Here is a 23,318-nt window from a genome sequence, read left to right as displayed (position 1 = left end):
TTTTGTTTCTGGTTTCTTTTTCTCATTTAGAATCTTGTGATATAATTTATTTAGCTCCTGAAATTGAAGAAGAGGATGTAGATACTGAGAAGGTAATGTGGTAGGTTATACAAGTATTTGGTTTATCAAAGGATAGTTGTATCCCTCTACCCCTTAAAGAAGGAAACAAAACTTTTCTAATACTGTGATAAGTCTCTCAGTGTTTCTAACATTTGGTTTGTTTATAACATGTGGTTTGTTATATAATGGTCTCCCATAAACTTAATTGCCTCTAAAAAAAAAAATAAATAAATAAAAATAAAAAAAGCATTTTGCCTTCCTGAATAGTAACTACCAAAATCTGTTCTTCAATAATTTTCCATCAGGCTTACTTATTTTTCAGTTTGTCAATAGTAAGACAGACATGGAAATCACGTTTTTATGTTCTGGAGGTCATGCTAAGATCAATATTTTAGACTGTCTAAGAAAAAACCCAAATGAATCTCCTTTGTAATATTGGAAAATACTGCTGTGAGGATGTTTTTATTTTGGGAACATGATTATTAATGTCAATGTCTCCTACCAATACATTTTTCCTAGGGCTTTTTTTTGTATGGTTATAAACCCTAAGTTATTCTCAGAAAAAGATGATAAAAATGTTAATAAACAGCAGATGAACGTTTGTCTCCTTTGCAATTGCATCCAAATGAGATAAATTTTAAGAGTTAGGGAAAAAAATTAGCCTACCATTGTATTATGTAAGAGGAAAGATGTTTAACTAATATATGCCTTCTGCTGTAGGTGTTCTTTAAAATTATAAATAATAGTCTTGATTCAGGAAAAAAGAAAAAACTATTAAAAACCTACTAAAGCTAGATTTTGACTTTCTGTAAAATTATCTTTAGCTAGGAAATGTTTATCTTCTCCTTTAACGTTTCTTTTTCTTAAAGTGGTTTGATCCAACCTGCATTTTAATAGCTTCAAAAGCTTAAACTAACCCTAAAATACAATATAGGAGCTTCACTGGTAGGAATTAATAATACTGAAGTCTTTATACCTTATTCTTTATTCTTTAGAAAAATATAATCTTTTTTTCTCTTTTATCTACAACTTTATGTATAGAATAAGCTGGATTCCTATTTTGTCTTTTTCCCTATGTCTGTATATCTTGGTTCTTATTAAAAATTTAGTTAGAATTATGGTATGGAAATCCAGACTGTGCAATGCCAGCCACAGTAACTGTCCTACATCAGTAAAAGGAACTTTTTTGAAGTGTGTGCTTAATTAGATAAATAAATTAATAAGCATTAAAATTATGATCACATAATCTTCTTGGAATTCTGGACCTAAGGGAAAGGAAATCATTTGGTTTTGTCAGAGCTCCTTACTCCTATTTCAAACATCTTATACCCACAAGCTTTTGTTCAGCAGCTTGAATGATTAAAAAGTTAGTTTCTTTATACTGAATTTCCTTGTCATTTACTTGGCTCTAAGGAGTGCTAGAAAACATTGTTTGGACCACATTGTTTAGTACTGTGCTTGGGTTTGATGCCTTGAGCCTTTTTAATGCCATTCATAGGCAATGTAAAAAAGTACAGTGCCTTAACTTTCTGAAAATTACATTTGTAAGGTATGCTAGCATATGTGAATTAACCATTAAATAGTCTAATTCTGGCTCTGTCTGAAAATTGTGATTTTTCAAATAAAATAAGAAGGCTTTTGAAGATCAAGCACTTTTCAAGGGTCCGCCATCATTTCAACTCCAGTTGGTCTAGCTGGAGGTAGCACAAAAATTCCTAAAATAAAGACACAATGCCTAGTTCTTCTGATAGGTGTAATCTTCTCTGTAAAATATGCCTTCTACTGGCAAGCTTGTAATTACTTTATGCCATTTTCTTTCTGAATTATCATGACCTTTTTAGAGTAAATTGCTGCTGGCCAGACTTTATTGTAGAACACTAAGGCTTGCAGCAATAGATTTTTATATGAGAATAGAGTTCATCAAAATGATTCTAAAAGCTTTTTTTTTTCCTGAATAATTTTCCTAGATAAACAAAAATAAGACAAATTATGTCTGTTGCTCCAGCAGTAGAAAACTAGCTACTATTACTGGCCCTGCATGCATAACAGTTGAAATCAGCTTCTTCAGAAGCCAGGTGTCATCTGTACTTAGGAAGTGCTGGTGGTTATTTTGTGGGGAATTAGGGGAAATTTGGGGCAATTTTCTGGATTTAGTATTGAGGAAGGTTTTTTGTTTGTTTTGTTTTTGACTGCTTACATCTTACCTCTCTCCTGTGTTATACCAATAGGTCTGCATTTACAGTGTCGCTGCGGTGCTGTGGATGGCAGCAAAATACAGCATTTCAGCTAATCACAAACTAGCATTGCCAAGAAAATTAAAAAACCTTCTTCTGGATATGGCCAAAAAAAATCCTGAAGAAAGACCTTCTATAGCTGATGCAATTAAGGTTACTGGATTTAACCAATTTTATTTGAAATTGCTGTGTCTGAAGTCCCATCTTAGTGAACTGAAAATCAAGATATTCATTTCTTTCTTATAATAACCTAATATCTAATTAAATGATAGCCAGACATTCTTGAGTTTGTTTTTTGAAGTGACCTCCCTAGGGATGTGGAGGGGTGTGTTTTTAATTTATATTGAAATTATTGATACTCAGAATAAGTTCATAAGATGTTCTAAACTTGGATTAAGTTTGAATGACTATCTACCTTGACTTTGTACTTGTCTGAGAATATCTCACTTGCTTAAAAACTTATCTACTCCGAAGACTATGATGTTTGGGTTTTTTTTCCAGACATGCAGTCATTATTTACTTGAACAGGGAGTGAACAGCAGAAATATTTTGGCACTGTTGAATAAATCTGTTCTTAAGGTATGAATTCCACCTCTTCTTAATTGTCTACATTTATTCAGTTAATTCTTTAAAGGGTGTTCCTGTTGTATTTTTCTCCTCTTCAAGTATAGTGAGACTTTTTTTGGTTTGTTTGTGTTGTTTTTTTTTCAAAGTTTCAAGTATTCTGTAAATACTGCTTTTGTGAGAACATTAACAGTAAAGTATTTAGATATTACTAAGAATTTTATGTTCCTTGAAGAAATGTGAAGTAGACATGGAAATGACATTCTAATTTTAGTAGTCTGATATATATATGTTTGTCTGCTTACCTATGTATTTTTGCAGCTATGTAAGCTCATGGGATGTACATAAGGAAGTATGAAAATAAGTCTTCAAATGATGAGCTTGTAGTTGGAAAGCACTACTTGTTAAGGAATTAAGGCAAAGATATATGTGCTTTTTAATAAGAAATTCTGAAGTTAATCTAAAAGAAAGCAGTTTTGTCATGACATTAATATATAGTTATTATGTTTTGGTTATGTTTCAAATCTGTATGTACAGTCTACAATGTTCAGCAAGTTCTGGAAATTTACTTGGTCAAAACCTTTGCCTAAAAGTTCTTCTCTTGTAAAGTAGGTTATCAGGATGTATAAACAGCTCTACCATTCTATAGAGTTTTGTGCATTGTTCTCCACAATGGCATGCTAATAATTTCAGTTTGGACATTTTTTCTTGTTAGACTGTTGAAGAAGACACAATTTCTTCTCCAGATCCTATAGCTTTAGAAATTGAAAATGAAGGACTTGAAATGCCTTCAGAATCAAGCCTAGGTAAGAAGCCTGTGATATATTTCATTCTCTAGATAAGTTCTCTGTATGAGATTTTCAGTGTCAAGTGAATGGGTCTTCTACTTTGTAAGTTGATAATTAATTGCATTGCATTTTTTTTACATATTGTTCATCTTTCATCTAACTGTGTTTTTATTTTAGGATTTACACCTATTACCAGTGAAAGTAAACTGATCGCAGTTAAAGGACCGGTACCATGCCAGGTTTCTCTAAAATGTGGGAAAGCTGAATTACCTGTTGCATTCACCTCTCCTGCTACACACTTCAAGCCTATCATTCTGCAGCAAAATTCAAATATAACAAAGTTAGTATATCCTAAAGCAAAATTAGTAAAAGTTGTAACTTCACTGTTACATCACTGGTACAGTCCTGTCAAAACTCTTTGTTCCTTTTCAGAGACGTTCATGCACCAGCTACTGAAAAATTCAAGGAAAAGTTGAAAAAAGAAAAATGCATTGATCACAACAAATCAGGATACGTAGAAGGCTCTAAAAGCTGTGGAATCAAGGACACAGATACAGTTGATATTACATCTGAAATCCCTGAGTGTCATTTACAAGTTCCAGGCCACCCGTTGCAGATGTCTTTAGAAAAGTCAGGCAATGTATTTACTTCTATAACTCCATTACCATCTGATTCCTCACATATTCTACAAGAAAGAAACATTTTATCTGAAGTTCCTTCAAGCTCCTTAACTTCTCTTACGTCTCCTAATTCTCTTCATATAAATAACATCATTCTCAAACAGAATTCAGAGAAAAGAGTTTTAACATTTGTACCAGTGCACTTAGCTGTATCAGAGCAAATACCAAATAAGCCTCTTCATTCAAGGGTTGCTTCTGATTGCTCTCATAGTTTGCCAGCGCTACTTTCAAGTACTATTGCAAGTTACAAACTCAGCATGCAAACAGAAAATGACTCCTCGCTCTTCAAAGTGCAGAACTGTAAGACTATTAATACACTGAATGCATTTGGAAAAACTGGCCAAGTTGTTCAGACTAACTGCCAAGTAATCAAGGGTGCTACCAACATAGGCAGTATTTTCTCTGAGCAAGGACTCACACCTTCCACCTCCGTGGATGGAAAGGCTTCTTGTGTCTTTGATGTAGAAGTCCAGTCCCAGCAAAGCAGAACAAGTGACACTTTGTTACAGGAAGTGGTTCATCTTATACAAGAGGAGTTTGCCTTTGATGGCTATCTAGAGAATGGAGTTGAAGTTTTTGATATGGGTATGTTTGTTTTTTTCTGTATATTATATGATAAGTAAAAATGTTGTTAGAAATGTATTTTTTCTCTTTTTTTCATTTGCGGAGTTTTACTTTTTTATTGCTGTTTATTTGTTTTTAAACAAGGTAACTTCATTTTAACATTAAAGGAAAACAAGTTTGGTGTGTTCTCTGACAAAATTTGTGAGAAATTCTGTGACCTCTACTGGGATGAAAAATTACTGGAGAATCTCTATCAAGTAGTAAATGGAGAAAGAGCTTCACCTTTATGGTAGGTGTTTTTCAAAATTTTCCCCTTTATAATTCCATTTAATATTTTTCTTCCTACTTCCTAGAAATAGGAAAGGATATGCTGCTTCTCTCTTAGGTGTCTTTACTTGTTTCCTGCCATCTGATTATTTCCCTGTCTTCATGTCTTTATCCAAAGCAAATAGTACTTGATAATTTAGCAGAAAGTATTTCCTATTAAGCTTGTTTGTAACTCCATCCTATGATAACTGAATAATAGAGATCAAATACTGAACTTGATTGAATATGGAGAGATTCATAGTTGTGCTGAAAATAGGCTGTTTAGTCAGAAGTGAAATAAATTATTCCCATTGTTCAGTTTTTTATGCATTAGTTCAAACTCTCATTAAGTTAAGAATAATTTTGCTTTGATACATCTTTTTGTTCTAATTGCACCTAAGAACAAGGAAATTGATTTCTCTTTGCTATAAATATTTTATTTAAACTTCATTTGATTTAGTGATCCTCCTGACAGTCTTTTGTAAACCTGTTAAGTAGGAAAACACTAGCCTAATTCGTTCTCATTTATATTATTTCATCTTCAATTACTTATCTGCCAGAAAAATAATAAAAATCTTTCTTGTTTGATCCTCTGTAAACAGAAATGAATTTATAAGTTGAATTTATATACTTAATATTCTTTGACATTGAATACAGTTTTTAATTGCCACCTTTTATTACCTTAAGGATGTGAAACATTACATTTCCCCAATCCTCATGTATTTTCAGCATAGATGAGGCAGATGACTCAAAGTGTGGCGGTGTATTCCAAGATCTGAAGAAATCTGACAGCTTTTTGGCAAGCAGTGATCAGGCTGAGGGTGAGAAGGGAATTTGTTGTTCTTTGTGCAGGGAATCTTATCAGGGGAGAGATTGGTGTTTAGAAAAGCACTCACCTTAACACTTGCAAACATTATAAATGAATCTGAACATTAGCCGTGCCTTGTAAGTTTCAGGGCAGTCATTGACATTTATTAATTCATTCTTTATTTGAAGAACTTCACAGCTGGCTTTGCATTTTTTCCTATAATATTTTGTGATTGAAAGTTTACTAAATATTCATTCTTTCAGTAACTGAATTAGAAACTGAACTGGTAAATCCCATTATTAAAACATGATGTATTCATGGGCATCTCGTATTTGATTACTGTTGTACGAGTCTTTAATATTTTTAAGATAGCTAGCATATGTTAAAGGAACAGCAGAGCAATTCTTAGAAAAGAAAAAAACACAATGTTTAAAGAATTGTTCTTGGTCTTTGTTTTATTAAAGTGAACAGTCAGTAATTTCTATGAAAAAGAAAATCTATTCTGATATCCTTGTTAATTCTAACAGCACTTATTTGTACTTCTTTTAAGATTAGCTCAAACTGAAAGATGATGTCAGGGGCAACATGCAGTACTCGCCGAGGTTCTTAGTTGTACCATATTGATATTTGGACATCTTTAGTTTTAGGCAATATATATTATTAATTTACTCTGCAGTATATCATAGATATGTATCTAACTACAGAGAGAAGTGAAGGTAGTAATATGTGTATAGATAACTACATGCAGTAAGAAAATCCTTTGAGTGTCTCAGCAGCTTCAGTTTGAAAATAAAATAAAATTAAAAAAGCACCGACTCGCTTATGAATTTCTGTAAAATGTGTTATGAAATCTTGCCTATGTCAGTAGTTCCAAATCTCCTTTCCAGCATGTTTGCAAGTATTCTTACATAAAGCACATATTATTCAATCTATTTTTAAGTTTGCATACTTTTCTGTTTTGAATAAATTTATATTGGGTGTTCTTTTCAGATCACCTTATCCCCCTTGCTGTCATTTAACTTCTATGGCAAAATTTCAGTTTGAAAGTTTGCTCTTGGCTGCTGCCATGCTATGTTACAGTTTTCTACTTTGGCCCAGAATGAGTGCAAATGTACAGCCAGACTTTCCCATGGGGTATGTGACTTTTTTTGCACCAGTAATTCAGGTCCATTTGACTCCGAGGCTGGCATATCCAAGCTCTGGAGGATTTCTCAAGTGAGAAGGGGGACTCATGGCAGACATAAAAATGCCTGTCAGCATCACACAACTTCTGACTGTCACCACAGTCCCTTGAGGTTGGGTAGTAGCTGTTATAACTGCAGAGAAATTCCATCATAGCTCAAGGGAATGAGTCCTGAAGGAGTAGAAAGCTTAACATATGTCCCCATTGGCTATGTCAAATACTCTTGCCCTCTCTGCATGGAATAAAAACTTTGAGACCTCTATATGGAAAATAACTCAAAAGCTAAGCTTTTTGCTGATATGTGCACAGGTCTGGGTGTTTTTGTTGTTGTTGTTTGTTTGTTTGTTTGTTTAGTAGGTCCCATGCTATGCTTTGTTTAAGTGCTTGTTTTACATATATAGAATGAATTTTCTAATTTCCATAAATCTACTGACCAAAACTTGATTCTGAAATGTCTTTAACAGTCAGTATTTTACACCGTGTAGCTGGGAAAAAGCAAGCACAAAGCCCAAATAAGCATGTAGCACTGTTAGAAGGACATAGGTAATCTCATAACTGCATTTTCTAAGTGAAGTGTTTAATTCAACGAAGGATACATTACAGCATGCCTATTATTTCTTCTCTCTGACCTCCCCATTAAGGAGAAGTAGAAGCTACCTTTGACATGAAGGATGAGCTTATGATAAATGCATCATTAGCTGAAATGAATTTTAATGAGATGCCCTCAGATAATTTCAAACAAGAATCAAGGCTGCAGAACACAATCCATATAGAAAAAGATGAAGAATGTTTACAAAGTAATGGCTACTATATTGGTCCGGACTTTGCAGAAGAAAATGCAGAGCCAGAGGAAGAGGCTGTGATAAAGACAGCTGAAAACAGCTACCTTGTGCCTCCCAATCTACCTGATTTTCATCGCTGTAGTCCTGGTTGGAGCAGTGCATTTTATGGAGCTGAATGTTTTGATTCAGAAGTTCATAGTTACATGAAAAGCCTTGGAAAGCAGAAATCAAATGAATCACAAAGTATAGATGCTAAAAAAGTGGTGAGTACATTGATTTAAAATCATTAAGGTATCTCTTTACTTAGTGGTTGAAAGTATGACAACATATTGTATTTTTAGACACAACTTTCTTCTCTTAAATACTTGCTCTGTTGCATTTATATACAAGGTCTTCAGTAGAATACGATATTTTTAATAATATTGTATAAAATGTCCATCATATAATCTTTTGTTAAAAATGTTTTTTAAACATTTTGCTATGGCAAAGTCAACAAAAGATAGTTTCAAATGTTAGCTACTTCTTGCACTTCTATTTTTTTTTATCTTTTATTACCCTAGCATCAACATCTTCCGTTTTTCTGCTGGCATATTACTCGCTCATATTCTGTGAAGCCCGATGTATTTAAAATAAGAACACTAAATCATAATGCTCCAATTGCACCAAAATTTAAGCCTTGAGCATTTAACCTGAGAAAAGAAAACCTTCATAAAATAGTGCTATTTTTCCAAACTCCATCAGTCGTGGATGATTCAAGTTTTTATTTAGAAAATAAATGACATATTTAACAATTCATAAATGCTAGTGGGAATGATGTGCTATCTCAACAAAAATACTGAAAAAGTAGAATAGACTCAATATGAAAACATAGGGAGTTTTCTGCCAGAGTTGAAGCTCAAAAAATAATTATTTTAGTAGCTAATTTTCATTTGTAAAATGTAGCAGAGAAAACACATATCCACTCTTCAGGCCAGGAGGATTATGACAGCCAAAGCAAGGCTGGTAAATGAATGGTTTGAGCAGGAAGGTGGTTTGAGTTGCTGGAGGAAAGTTCTGCCTGCCTTGCAATGTAGGCTGGTCCATCTCGAGTCTATCCTTCCATGTTTAAAGCAGCAGCAGCAGCACAAAATGCAAGATATTTATGAATCAAAGATGACAGTATCAAATGTTATAAAATTGAATAATGCTCTACTCCATAGCTTTTAAACAGATAGTTCTTTGCAGTTATAAAGTTCAGCAGGTTTATCTACATTTTGAAAAGTTTGATTTTTATTTAAAATAATGTAAATAGCTTTGAGGCTTGCTTAGTTTTCTCTTAAAATAGAAGTTTGCAACCTTTTTCCCCACTTGTTGCATCCTCACCCACATCTGTATTACTACTTCCACAAGCTACTGTGTCACCTGCATCCCATCATTTCCAGTCCAGGAGCTGCTGATTTAGCTCTCCCTCATACAGAACACATCAGGCAAAACAGTTCAAGTCATTGCAGCGCAGCAAGAGCAGGTCAGCTATTGAGGGCTGCTGTTTCTCCAGGGGGAAGTCCAAGTCTGCCATCACAATAAGGTTTTTTTCCCTATACTCTGATAAGCTTGCTTTCAGTTCTCTGCAGCCCCAAGCCTTCTCCCTTAGCCTTTGCCCTTTTCCTCTTTTGCCTGCCCAGCTGATTCTCTAGATCTCACAAGCCACTTGTCAATCTCTACCAAACTTCTCTGCATCCAACCTGCAAAGGTCTTTCATATTCTGCCCACAGCTTTACTTCTCATTCCTTTTCTCTTTTCCTTTTCCTTCTGCCAGTATTCTGCATACTTTCAGGGAACTGCTCTTCAGTACTTTAAACCTCATGCTTCAGAATAGTTTGAAAATTACAAATTTCCCATTTAAACGAAATCACTCCATGATTACTTTGTTCCCCAAACTAAGCAACACTCTATAGAGAAGTGTCTCATAAAGCTAAAATGCACTTCAGAGGAATGCAGAACTTTATCAAATAAAAACTGAATGTGTGGCTTAATCAAAAATGTCTATAAGGGACAAGCCACTTCCTCAAGTAACCATCAGATTCCAAACATCAGAAAATTGCTGTTTCTGATTCCTATTTTTTTTATGTTCTCTTAGTCAACAACATGTTTTCAATTTAACTGTTGAAATAAAAACAAACCTTTAAATAAAAGCAAGCTGTTTCTGTTCAGAATCTTGATAATAGCTTTTCTGTGCTTTCACTATTCTTGATATGGTGACTATGTAAATGGTAGTTCTTTTAAAAATCCACAGGGCTTTTTGTGACTTGCTGCTAATGAAGTATGCCGTTAAACCTTTTGAGCTGTTGTAAAAAAAACAGTGACAGATTTTTCTCAAACTCAAATTATTTTCTAGGAAGCCCATCCCATTATAGCTAACCTATTTACCAATCTGTTGTTTGAAATGTTAGCTTTGAGCTATGTGTTTTCTGATTACTCTGCTTGTGGGAGTTCTTTCTTCTGCATAGAGTGAACTTATTCTGTTTGAAATGCTGTTTCATGTAACTGGGTCACATAGTTAGCTTAGGACCCAAGTGCGAAAGCCACCACATTTGAAAACCACAACACACGTAGTGTTAGTTGTTCCATAATAAATCAGAAGCTGAACTGAACATGTATGGCCCATTTTCATTGATCGGTAAATTAATGAAACCTTTGATATGCAAACAAATATAAATGTTTACATTAAGCTTGATATGTTGTGATAAACAGGGTATACTTTCCTGCTTAAGTTATATAACTCAGTAGACATTTCGGCTTTCCATTTTTTAATTATGTAAAGCACATAAATATAAAATACTTAAACTGAATTTCAAAATTGATGTGTCCTTTATTTATAGAGCAGCACTCCTTTCTGCCCTCTGACTTGATTGCATAATATAATGCAACCATACTGATTTGGAAACCATTGCTTTCAGTCAGACATTCAGTTCTTGCTGCAAATCTAGGTCACCTGCTTAACAGAGCATTCCTGGGGTGTACAGTGATTTCAGAGCTCATTGCTTTGGGCTCTGAATGGCTTCTGAGTGTCAATTTTTTTTTAAATGCTCTTGAAAACAACTAGATAAGTGCGATCATAAGGCATATTTATATAAGTAGATTCAGACAAACTTCAGTGCTGTCTCATCACACATAGACCAGCCCCAGTTCAAAACGTATAGAACTGTGACATACCTAATGCTTTTCTGGGGACAAGTGATGTTTCCTGTAATTTTCCAGTAAGCACAGGTATGAAAGACATTTTTTGTAACAGCATATTCTCATCTAATTGGTCGTTCACTTTTTGTAACTAAACCCCCCTAAAACTTCAGTTTCCTACTTGAACTTTGTATTTACCTTTATGATCAGAATCCTTTTTCTCTTTAAATAGGAACTAGAACAATTGCTAATGATGGAGACTAAAAATTACAGAAAGACCATAAAGTTTTACCAGAGACTATTGCAGAAAGAAAGAAGAAACAAAGGTAAGATTACTGTGACTTGCCAGTAATAAAATCATAGAATGGCTTGTCCTTCAGGGCTTAGTCATTCTCTGCAGGACTACTCTGTGAGTTCTTCTCCCTGTCTGTAGACATATCTGGGATTGAACTGTCCCAGTTGCAACACCTTCCACTTGGCTTTGTTGGGTGTATAGTATGTCATTTAAGGATTTTTCCCTGCATAACAGAATAACTGATGTTTTTATGCTTTGTGTGCTTTTGATCCAAAGGTCCTGAAACTAAATCGATGTTGACCAAATTGAGGGGACAGCTACAGGAGATGAAATCACGAGTACAGTTTCTTGAACTGGTGAAGAAGTATGTGCAGGCAAGTCTGACTTTATTTTGCATTGGTTTTATTTGTAATTTCAACACTGCATCAGTGTAATTGGCCACTTCTGTCATTGTATGACCTGTGGTTTGTGCCAAAGTGTCAAATTAAACATGAAAGAATGATTAAACTAAAAGTAGTTCATACTGGTATTGATCTAAAAAAAAAAAAGTTAAAAATGCAATTTGGCTTTTGATGAGTGCATTTTGTGTTGATTTCCTGTTTATTTTCTTGTTTTATTTTTACATGGCTTTGCCTCTCTGAGCAGATAATGTATGCTGAACAATGGGGTGTGGAATCCAGTGTACTTCCTACCATCATTCACAATGGGATAACTGACACCGTGGATGTGGCTCCTACAGATGAGTCATCAGTGCTTGTTTACTATAACACGGAGAAACAGAAATGCAATAATCAAAATGGAATAAGAGTTCTGCAGGCTGGAACACCGCTTGGTTTAATGGCATATTTATATTCTAGGTATATTGTGCTTTTCATTTGTATCCTTAATTGAGAGGGGAATTAGGAATATTTATTTTAAAAAGAAATCAGTCTCTGTGATAAATCTTGGTTGATCAGCACTGCATAAATTATCCTTACTTGTATCTAGTTCATTGTTACTTTGGTGCATGCTTATTTGCAGAAATGGACATAGAAATGTCAAAATACAATCAGTCTGATAAGAAATAAGCTGTACTGATAAGTTTGGGTTGGTTTAAAACTGAAGCTATTGATACTAAATCAAAAATGAATAACTTTAATCTTTCTTTATCCTTATTAGAAATTAAGCTCAAACATTTGCCCTGGAAGCATGGTTTTGTTATTGCCAGCAGTTCAGTAATTCTTCAGAACATATAATTTGAACATTCTTACTAACAGTGCCTAGATGTGAAAATGCATAGGTTTTGCATTACCATCCCTGGAACTGATCCAGATTGCAACCTTGTCTCAGGGCCTAGGTCAGGAGAAATATGTCCTTTAACCTTCAAGTGGGGTAAGGGCAGTGTCCTTCTAAGGTACCCCAGTAATAATATGGAGTACCACATGAGTCTCCATCAAGAAATATTTTCTTGTTCAAAATATATATCTTTAAAATGGCATCAAATGAAAATATAGAAACAATGGCATTAAATATGTTCTTCTGTACTACTTAGAAGGTATTTTTTGATAATAAAAATATCAAAAATTCTCCACAAGATTCAAAATAGAGAAGCTTCTTTTAAAAAAAAAATTATACTTCTACAGTTGACAATCAAAATATTGATGTGTAAAAAGAAAACAAAAACAAATTTTTCAGAAGAGTTTCAGAGATTTAAATCGCCAGTAGTTATTGATGTTCTGAAGATTTTTGCCATTGCTGTACCCTAACACAAGAAGAAATTTTGTTCTTGCTTGTCTGAAGCTTTTTTTGTGCTTCACAGAAATGCATTTTTAGAAGGCTATGTGCAGCAGTTTCTCTACACGTTTCGCTATTTCTGCACGCAAGAGGAATTTTTGCAATTTATTCTTGATCAAATTAGCAGCACTTTATCCAGGTACAGTAATTTACTATGAAAAATATTATCAAACCACAATTGATTCCCTCCCCTCCCAGTGGCAAACAACTATTTCTGAAAATAACTAATTAATTAAATTCTGTTTTTGATGTTTGTTTTTGTAAGATTCTCTTGGCATGTGAGAGGGAAATTGGAGCAAGTGCTATATTTGGCAATATGCTATCTTCTTTAATCTTCTGAATTCTGAGTGTTACTTTTCCCAGTTGTTCAGTGTTGAGTTGTAAGTACAATGCCAACTTTGTTTCTATAGGGTCATGAATTCTAGAGGCATGAAACATTAGAATTTAAGAAAGTGCTGTCAGTGATACATCACATACAGTCTTTCCCACGTTTATTTTTAAATTGGAATTGGATATTAATTCTGATGCAATAAATCTTTTTCTCTTCTTACCAGTGTAAGCCTGGATCCTTCTTCATCACTTACCAAAATATGTAACCGCAGTTTCTACATCCTGCAGGCTTGGATTGAAGACTGCTACAGTGTAGACTTTGCAACAAATGAGAACCTTTTATGTACCCTAAAAGAATTTATTTCTTCCAAGGTAAAGCAGAAACTTCAATGAAAGCTTCAAAGAAGGAAAAAAAAGAATCATGCTGTATGTAAGATAGCTGTTATGAAAAAATCTTTCCTAGTTACAATTAAAGTACAAAAAAGGATAATACCATATTTGACAAACATGTTCAAATGGCTGGTTTTGTGCAGACCTGAATCCTATAAGTATTTTTTGTCTTGCTTATAATTTATGAGAAATTGTGTTCAGTATTCTATTAACGTTTTTTGCATTTACAGGTTGCTCCATTAAATGGGTATGGTGAGTACTTGTTGTCATTGCTTGAGGATGCTTCTTCCAGAAAAAGTGGCAGCTCTCAGCAGTACTCCTGTATGGAGAAATTTGAAGAAGTGGAAGAGGACAGAAGAACATTGCATTCCATATGTAAAAAACTCTCAGAAGATATGTCCAGAAAGGTATGTTCTGCATGTTAGACTGCATTGTATGGAAGACATTTCCACATACTGTTTTCTGACTATCCAGCTCAGGGTCTATGTTTTGTATGCTTTCCTTTTCCTTTTTTTATTTTTATTTTTAATATTTTGAAATAAATTGTATTTTGAAGCCTAAACAGTTATATAGATATGGATTTCATTCTAAAACTTAAATGCACTCTTCTCAACTGTTTCAGTAATAATAGGTCAGATCATGCAAATTTAGAGAGGATTTTAAACTCTTTGTTCTTGAGTTGTAGATACCTGGAAACCTTTTTTTTCTACTTGTCAAGCATTAATATTTCTTATTGGGTATATATGTATGTGTTATAAATGCAGGAAAGCAGTCTTGAGGGACGAGGAATTTCCTTCTGGAACTCTGAAGTTTGTAGCAGAAACTGATCTGAGCTCTTTTAACTGTTTTATATAGTCTGCTTCAGAAAGGTAACTTCAGAAGCTGAAATATACTGTAAACTCACTGATAAAAGATTTTTCTGAAAAATGACCAGAATGACACTTTACTTTCATAAAGCATATAGTGTTCAAGTTGAATTTAGAAACTAATTCTTGATAAAGTTGCAGAATTCCATGGATAATATTCAGTCAGAGAAAGGCAGGACAAACAGGAAAAGCATGGATTTATTTTATTTTTACTGTATCATAATGATGCTGAAAGCTGAAAGAAGGGAAAATAATGAAAAAATGAGTACTTATTTGGGAAGCACTGTTGGATATGAAGAAAAAAGTACAAGGAATTTTGAGACCTGAGGATTTTAATATAAATTATAAAATTTGGGAATATATACTATCGTATGGCAGAGATCTTGAATACATGGGATTTTTTTAAATACCAGTTGTTGACTGACGTCTAGCAGCCTCATGCTCAGGCTCATATATTGTGCATATTATGCTTGCTTAAAATAGCAGTGTGAATAAACCAGTTCATGTATGGTCTAGTGCTGAAGACTAGCTGAAGAGTTTTGCCTCCACAAAGGTATTTCTCTAACAAAACATTCCAGAAGGTTAAATCAAGGGGAGACTTATGTTGGCTTTAGAGAAGTTGTAGCTTTACATATTTTTTTCTACAGAACTTTAACTGGAAACTTTCCAAAGGTATTGGACCAATTGCACATTATCAGAGAGAGCGACTGTACACTATTTCATCGGTTTTGCCAAAGCCATGCTATGACAGTTTTACAGAAGAATTCCCAGTCTCCTTTGCTAAAGCAGATGAAGTGGGACCATATCTTTTAACAGAATACAGTGTGCAACAGCTTTGTTGTCAGCTGACATTACTGCAACAGGTACAAAGGATTAGGCTTACGTGGAAGTACAAATTATATCTATCTTCTTGATGTATACTCAGCCTCCTTTCTTTACCATTTCCTACCTCATTTCAAGCTTAGTAGGCTTCCTCTATTTCATTATTCTTTGGATTAAATGTTTCATTTTTCTCCTGAAGTCTCTACAGTAAAGTGTAGAATGGGCTAATACTATTCTTAGGCAGTGATCCATCTGATAAATTTGCTGAAGAGAGAACAAAGAAGAATGAAAAAAAAGAAACCTGCCATTTTCATCCTCTAGCATTTTAAAAGAGTTGCAGGATCTAAAAACAGATACATCTTGTTCTTTTTGTTTAGGAATTATTTCATAAATGTCATCCAGTACACTTTCTGAATTCAAGAGCACTTGGTGTTAAAGATAAATGTGTTGCTGTACAGAAGTAAGTTTCTTATTTTAACTGTTCCTCTATTTTGTTCATGTATACTAACTTATTGTTACACCTTTAATAAATCCAGAAAGAGATAAATATTTAAAATATTTCATATTTTCTTTTGACCAAATAGACTGGCTGCGTAATATTCTGCCTACATAGATTTTTGGATTTTGGAAGACTTTATATATATGTATATTTAGATACCTATGCATGTACGTGTATGGGGCAGGTCATGTATGCAAGATGATATCTTTGGAATCTAAAGTGAAGCACAAAGTGTTTCTGAAGTCTTCTGTTGTGGAAGACACTTCAGAGGTTTTTTGTTTGTTTGTTTGTTTTTTGAGGAAAGAAATTTTAGCATCACTGAAACAGACTCCTTGATAACGTATGCATGCATGGAAATGATCATTGCAATCACAGCATAGCTGGGGTTGGAAAAGACCTCCCAGGATGATGTAGTTCAGCCCAGCTTCTTTAAGCAAAGCCAGCTAGAGCCTGAGATTAGTGTGCAGTAGGGTTTGAATGTGGATGGAGACTCCACAACCTCTCTGTGTAATATTCACTTTGTACTGCAAGCTAGATCAAGTATCAGTTTTCAGAGGTATAATAGAGTTTTCCTTTAGTAGTTCAAATGTAGAATGGTTGCCAACCTATTTAACATTGTTTGCTAAACGGTAATTAATGCTTTTATGTGGTCACGTAGAGTCAATGATATCAGATTTTTGCTCTAGTTCACTCAGTGAATTCAGCTGGTTTCTAATTAGTGTTTGTTATTAACATTACCCATAGTAGGCTTTTCTGTCTAGGGATCATTTTTTATGGGTTGTTGAAGGGCAAAGCTTAAATCAGTTGGTTTATACTGATTTGGGTTTCAGGGATGGGGGAACAGTGTGAAGCCACTTTAATGGTAGCAGTTTTTAGGTAAGCTGAAATTACTGGCTGTTTTTTTATTAGTTGTGTTTCTGCCTGAACAGTTTGTTTTAATTCATAGTAATATTGAAGATGTCTTCATATGCAGAAATGTCTACTGCATGCAATTTTTATGAATCATATATGAGTATCTTGTAATTACAAGAAGAAAAAGTAACATCGCTCCCTATGTACTTTGTAAATGATTGTAAATCTACAAGCACTGCAAAATTATTGTAAATGATTAGAATTTGGTATCTTTCCCTCACAATCATAATTTTCCTTGAAAATCCAAAGTCAAAATGACTTACCTTTGTCTTTTCTCCAACACTTTTTATAGAGCTGTTTCTACTGAAGAAGTTTCCTTTAAAGTCTGTAATCTGTTTCTATCAAAGAGTATACAAGACCAGTATCTTATACAGTTACTAAGAAATGCAGACAGTATCAGCACCTGGGTTGCTGCTGAAATTGTAACATGTCATACATCTAAGGTTTGTCATTGTTTTGTTGTGTTATTATGAAATATTTATCTGTTAATGTGAATACTTGTATATTAATATATAATGCTGTGTAGAGAGTCTGCAAGATCTCTTTAGAAATGTGCCTATGAATCGGCAGTTAACAACTTAATTTGCTGTCATTAGGAGCATCTTTTTGATGTTTTTGATGTTTTGTAGGTTTTAATACCTAATAGAATGTTAGAAAGGAGAAGAGGTAAAAGACTTTAACAAAGGAATCTCAGTGACAGAAAAGACCAAAACAGTGGTGGAGTTACTATAGACTGTTTACTACAGTCAACAGTTCTGATAGCAGTTTCTGAAAGAGAATTTGTCTTCTTTTCTTTTACTTTTCTTATTTTTATTAGCCATTTTGCAGTTTAATATGATATAGTACATTTTGAAAGTATATAGTTTTCTGTCTGAGCAGCTACTATTTGTCAAAACCAAACAGTTGAATACTGTTATTAACTGAAATTTCAGAATTGTGTATATTGCTTATATACCTTTTTAATAGTTTAGATGAAAGCTACTCATTAAACTTGATCAGTGCTTTGGCTTCTGAACTGAATAATATCTCAGCTAAATATGTGTCTCTATTTGTACTAGGCAGCTACCAGTAGATTCCTTTCTTACCACTGTGAAAAACTTCAGTCTGTCTGCTCACATTTTATTTTCTCTCAGAGGTCACAAACCAAATCCAACAGCTGTTTCTGTTGGATTATTTATTGGGTTTTTATTGGTCTTCCCTATTTCTAATTTTTTTTTTAAACACGTATGAGATAGAAAATTTTAAACAAACGTTTTAAATCCTAGCAAAATATATTCAAAATATATTTTTCTAACAGGTGATATGGTACTGCTTGGTCATATGAAATCAATGTGTTTTGACAGCTTTTAAATGTGCGTGACTAGTACCAAGCACTGTATGTGAGCATATTTCAATGAGTAGTGTTACATTAGTCTTTATCTTCCCCCTGGAGTTTTCTTTTTGTGACTTTTCAGGCTTGTAAGAGCAATAGAATTGAGAAATTACCAGCAATAGACCTTGGGCTTAGCACCTTCCCAGACTTGCAAGGATACTTGATTCCATGGAATCGTTAGGCCTAATTTCCAATTTAAAGCTCAGGCAGCAATAAAGTATATTCCTAGGAAATGACTGTATGTGATAGCTTCTAAATCCACATGAGCTGAAAAAAAAAAAAAAAAAGGTGTATTTTAATTATGTTTTTTTCCAGCTGCAAGTGAGTTTGTTATCCAAATTTCTTCTCATAGCAAAATCCTGTTATGAACAAAGAAATTTTGCTACTGCGATGCAAATCCTAGCAGGCTTGGAAAATCTTATTGTCCGACAGTTACCAGTAAGTTTGGGACTCTCTTTTGTAACTATTTTGTTTAAAATAATCTTGTTCAAATATGTGTATTAGTATAAGAAACAAAAATGTGTTTTGTTTTGTTTTTTTTATTGTAAGGCCTGGAAAATTTTACCTGCAAAAGTAGCCGAAATAATGGAAGAACTCAAAGCTGTTGAGGTACAGTATAAATTCTTTCAACATAAAATATTTATTTGGGATTGAAGAAGACTCAGCTTCTGACTAAAGTGTACTTCTACAGGATGAAAGCCAAAATTATTATTTTGAACTACAAAGGAGATTTTAAATTATTCCAGGACTGTTGTCTTTTGGTCCAAGTTTACATTTTCACCGTTTTTGCAAAAATGTATCCCATGTGACTGAGAATCAAAGAAGTCATTTCAAAGCAAATTACATAAGAATACAAAGGAAATTAGACACTTTTTCCTGAAGAATTCAGCAGTACTTTTCTGGATGTAATCTGTTCTGAAAAATCTTAAGTGTTGATTTTGGCACAGGCATTATTTTATTGATCTACCTGATTCAAAAATGGATGAAAATTCTAAAATGCAATTTTGGCTGTAAACCAGAACAATTGAAAAGTGCACAAAGAAAGTATTTTGTTTAAAGTTAATTCTCTATTTCTGTACTTTGAAATGCTTGCCAACAGACTAGTTTGAAATATTGTCTTCAACTAAAATGGTAACAGTTAAAATGTATGGAAAAACTGATAGGTAGTGTTCAGCACTTGAAGTGGAGAACTTCTTATAAAGACTACCCTTAGATGTAACACATTATTTGCGTACATCTTCATAATAGGTGTTTCTAAAAAGTGACAGCTTGTGTTTGATGGAAGGAGAAAGATTCAAAACACTTCCAACAATTCCATCAGCCCGTGTTTTAGCAATGCATGTCCAGCAACTTGAAACTGGAGGATTCACAATGACAAATGGAGCTCACAAGTGGACTAAACTTAGGTATTTATTTTAACTATACGTAAGACAGAATATTAGTTAATGAGATAATGAGAGCTAATGCATTTCCCATCTAGCAATTTAAATCATTTCAGTCATTTTGACATCACACTGAGTGGATGGATACTATAGAAGTAATTGCTCAATGCCTTTGTATTTCCTTTAAACTTTTTTCTTCTGTCAACAATAAGATAAACTAATTTCTTTTTATCATATTTTCTTTCAAGAAATATTGCAAAAGTTGTGAGCCAAGTTCATGCATTTCAAGAGAATCCTTATACATTTACACCAGATTTCAAGCTGCAATCTTACCTCAGACAAAGAATAACTCGTTTTAAGGATGCAGATATTTCTGCTTTGGCAGCTGACAACTGTACCAACTTCCATCATATACCAGCAGAAAAACATTCTCGGAAAATTCAGGACACGCTGCGCAGAATGAAGGCAACATTTCAGTAATTATTTACATTTCATCTGTTCTATTCCAAGTATAGAGTATAAAACAGGATCAAAGTGACTTTACTTCCTGAACCAATTCCCAAGCAAATACTTAACTGCACTGACTTAAAATATCATCTCAGTTTGAAATGGGTAAATTACTTAATATGGAGTAGTAAAAAGCTGACTAACAGAGTATGATTCCTTAGCAAGTAGATAAAGGTAAAAGTTAAGAGAGACCAATCTTAGCACTGTCCTTTTGCATAAAAAAAATAATAATTAGCCTTCAGGCAAAATATCTGAAAAGATCTGTGGAAGCAAGTTATACTTGCATCTCCTGTTGCAAAATTGGCCTAGGATTGTTTAGCCTATATTTCATTAAATGTTGAATATATTTTTATATAAACGTAGTACATTTGTATCCTGTCACAGTGTGCATATAATTCAGGGACACCTCTATTATCTGTTGACTGTTGGACTTTGCTTTTGTGTTGAGTATTCTAAAACTATGCTTGCTTAAATAACTGGCTATCTTTTTATTTGGGCATACTATGGAAGGAAAGAAATACTGTGTTGTAATTTTTTTTTCTTTTAATTTTACTGTCACTGAGCTGACCTGTTTCCACATGAAAGTAAGTTCTGAATCTAAATATTACCAATTTGCTGTTTTGCTGCTGCCTCCATGGTCTTGTGAAGAGGATAAACATGAGTTGCTCTTTTTCTGTGTTTGGTACAAGAATCACTTTGGCAATTGTATATGTATGTATGTGGGCACATCTGGTTATGTCTTTTGCTCCTGAGGTTGCTCTTGTAAATTGCAGTGCTCCAGCAGCATTAAATACATGATAACTGTATTAACTTTGGATATGCATCTTGTAAAACTTCGGTGCTAACCTATTTTATAGAGCTTATGCTTACAAATACTTAAACAGCAATGAAAAGTGATGCTTTAGCTAGAAAGTTGGTTGAGCTACCCAGGTTTATGCAAGGTCAAGATTTTAAACCTACAAGTTAATTAAGATTACTAAGAATTCTACCAGAGGAAACAACAACAGTATTGGAAGAGAAGTGGGAAAGGGCAAGAAACAGATAAAATGAGCTCTGTCCTAGGAATGTGTCTTAAAAAGGAGGAAAGTTAAATTTTGGGAAAAGCAAATGTGAACTAATTGCCTTGGCATGGTTTAATGATGGAGAAAGATGGGAATGTGCACATCTGTAGTATTTTTCAGATTGTACTATTTTATTTGACAGAAATGCATGTCTACGTGGTAAATTGTAGCTTTTTCATTGTTTAAGAGAAAAAAAATTCTCCTTTTCTCATGCCATTGATGGCAATACATACCATCACAGGCCTTCTATTTCTCATCTTTCTCAGTTGAACACAAGGTACGTCTGTTCTTATCATTAAATACTTGTTATTTTTTAGACTAATATATTAGCACTAGACTGACTTTAGTGCTCTTACTGGTTTAGACACTGGAAAACTCAGTCTTCAACTGCATTTTCTCGCATTTTTTCTACTTTTAAGATGATTTCTTTTGTTTACTTATCATATATATGTTTAACATGTCATTAATTATAGTATTCCTACTTACGTTTGAGGAAGAAAAATGTGTTTCTATTTTAAGAAATTTAAATATTATTTCTCTAAAAAATTGCCAGATGTGAAAACATTAAATCATTACCTCCTATATTTAAATAATACAGTGAACAATGAAAATAGAACATGACAATAACCTTATCTTCAGAAATAAGTTCTTCATCAAAAATCTAGCATTTACTTAAAGCCATGCCTTGCCTATGAAAGACAGAACAATTTGAAGCAGCATAAGCTATACTAATGTAGAGAACACAAACTTGTTCATGTTATCTTAGTAAATATATTTTGTATAGTTGCCAGTTAGGCTGTTGAAATTGCTTTTATGGATTTACTTCGCATTTATATTTTGCACCCACATTAATTAGGTCTTATTTGTCTTACAATTTTTATCAAGATCTAAAGGAACTAGTACATCTAGAAAATATCATTTTTATTTTTTGACAATAACTGGTGCTATACAAGAAATTAAAAGTCATTTTGTATCTTCTGCATAATGCTTCAGTGTATCAGAGGATGTTGCTGTAAATGCATAGTATTGAGGTATGGTACTACTTTGGGTTGTTTTCATCAAACAAATATTTAAGTTTTTGTATTTAGATACCACCCTACAATCACAACAAGTGTAAATATGTACTGTGCAGAAAAAAAAAAATACACTTTTGCAAGGAAACCAGTCTGCTTTTGTCCATAAACACAGATGTATGCACATCTTATATTATGTGACACAGATTTCTCAATAAAGTTATGTCTAGCATCTAATGGTACTGCTTATTTATGACTAACATGCAGCAGGATTTGGGCTAAACTTTTCTATCTTTGTGAGGAATGTCCCTTTAAAAGAAAACACAGGACATAACGTGTGAAAGCAGAGAGTTCAGTTGTATCTAGTTGGCAGAAAATATTGGCATTTGTAACTGTATTGCATAAATAAGGGACTATGCAGTCTGTCCCCAAGTTTCCATTCCAACACCAAATTTGCGTGCTTGGAAAAACTGAGCCTATGCTATCAGCCAGAATTGCCACCAGCTGTTCTAATTCTTTTTTCCTACATATCCCTCACTCATCTTTTTTTCTTTGTGACATCCATTTTGCAGAAAATGATTTGTGGAGTTTCTTTAATGAAATATTCTCCATGGGAGCCTTTCCAATTCCTTGTGCTCATTCCTGTGTGTTGTTGCTCTTTCTATGTACCTTTGCAGGTCTTCTTTCCCAGGATCTCTGGGTTTTTCAGGACTTTCCTGCAAGAGTGCTGGGAACTGTGTCCTAGTTACACTAGCTTGTTTGAAAGCAGGTTTCTAGGATCCAAAGCTCCAAAACTTCCAGATGCCTGTCAGGAGATGTGGATGGATTCTGTTGATTCTCAGGAAATATTCTATAGAAGCCCAGACCTTAAAACTGGAGAATATCTCATGAATCAGTGCTGATTCATGATTTTGGCAGGTTTCTTTCCTTGGAAAACTTTCAACCATTTCTCAACTTTGTTTTCATGGTTT

The 23,318-nt window shown here is 33.8% G+C and overlaps 1 protein-coding gene across 1 annotated transcript in view; it reads left to right on the top strand.

Moving 5' to 3' along the window:
• KNDC1 (kinase non-catalytic C-lobe domain containing 1) overlaps positions 1–21,879 on the top strand; it is a 55,768-nt gene extending 33,889 nt beyond the window's left edge. Inside the window, exons 9-30 of the mRNA XM_065746709.1 lie at positions 31–92; positions 2,289–2,447; positions 2,796–2,873; positions 3,574–3,664; positions 3,824–3,986; positions 4,079–4,911; positions 5,035–5,179; positions 5,926–6,017; positions 7,829–8,232; positions 11,358–11,451; positions 11,697–11,794; positions 12,066–12,277; positions 13,219–13,332; positions 13,748–13,895; positions 14,144–14,320; positions 15,427–15,642; positions 15,979–16,061; positions 17,305–17,455; positions 18,700–18,822; positions 18,934–18,993; positions 19,633–19,790; positions 20,015–21,879. Of these exons, the coding sequence (XP_065602781.1) occupies positions 31–92; positions 2,289–2,447; positions 2,796–2,873; positions 3,574–3,664; positions 3,824–3,986; positions 4,079–4,911; positions 5,035–5,179; positions 5,926–6,017; positions 7,829–8,232; positions 11,358–11,451; positions 11,697–11,794; positions 12,066–12,277; positions 13,219–13,332; positions 13,748–13,895; positions 14,144–14,320; positions 15,427–15,642; positions 15,979–16,061; positions 17,305–17,455; positions 18,700–18,822; positions 18,934–18,993; positions 19,633–19,790; positions 20,015–20,246 (3,893 nt within the window). The 3' untranslated portion in view covers positions 20,247–21,879. The remainder of the gene's footprint in view (positions 1–30; positions 93–2,288; positions 2,448–2,795; positions 2,874–3,573; positions 3,665–3,823; positions 3,987–4,078; positions 4,912–5,034; positions 5,180–5,925; positions 6,018–7,828; positions 8,233–11,357; positions 11,452–11,696; positions 11,795–12,065; positions 12,278–13,218; positions 13,333–13,747; positions 13,896–14,143; positions 14,321–15,426; positions 15,643–15,978; positions 16,062–17,304; positions 17,456–18,699; positions 18,823–18,933; positions 18,994–19,632; positions 19,791–20,014) is intronic.
• The last annotated feature ends 1,439 nt before the right edge of the window (positions 21,880–23,318 follow it).

The sequence above is a fragment of the Cyrtonyx montezumae genome, unplaced genomic scaffold (genome assembly GCF_038088225.1).
Source record: "Cyrtonyx montezumae isolate F1298 unplaced genomic scaffold, pur_monq_1.0 scaffold_4, whole genome shotgun sequence".
NCBI classification, from domain to species: Eukaryota; Metazoa; Chordata; class Aves; order Galliformes; family Odontophoridae; genus Cyrtonyx; species Cyrtonyx montezumae.
The sequence above is the reverse complement of the archived record's forward strand: the minus strand, read 5'-3'. Positions and strand labels throughout refer to the sequence as shown.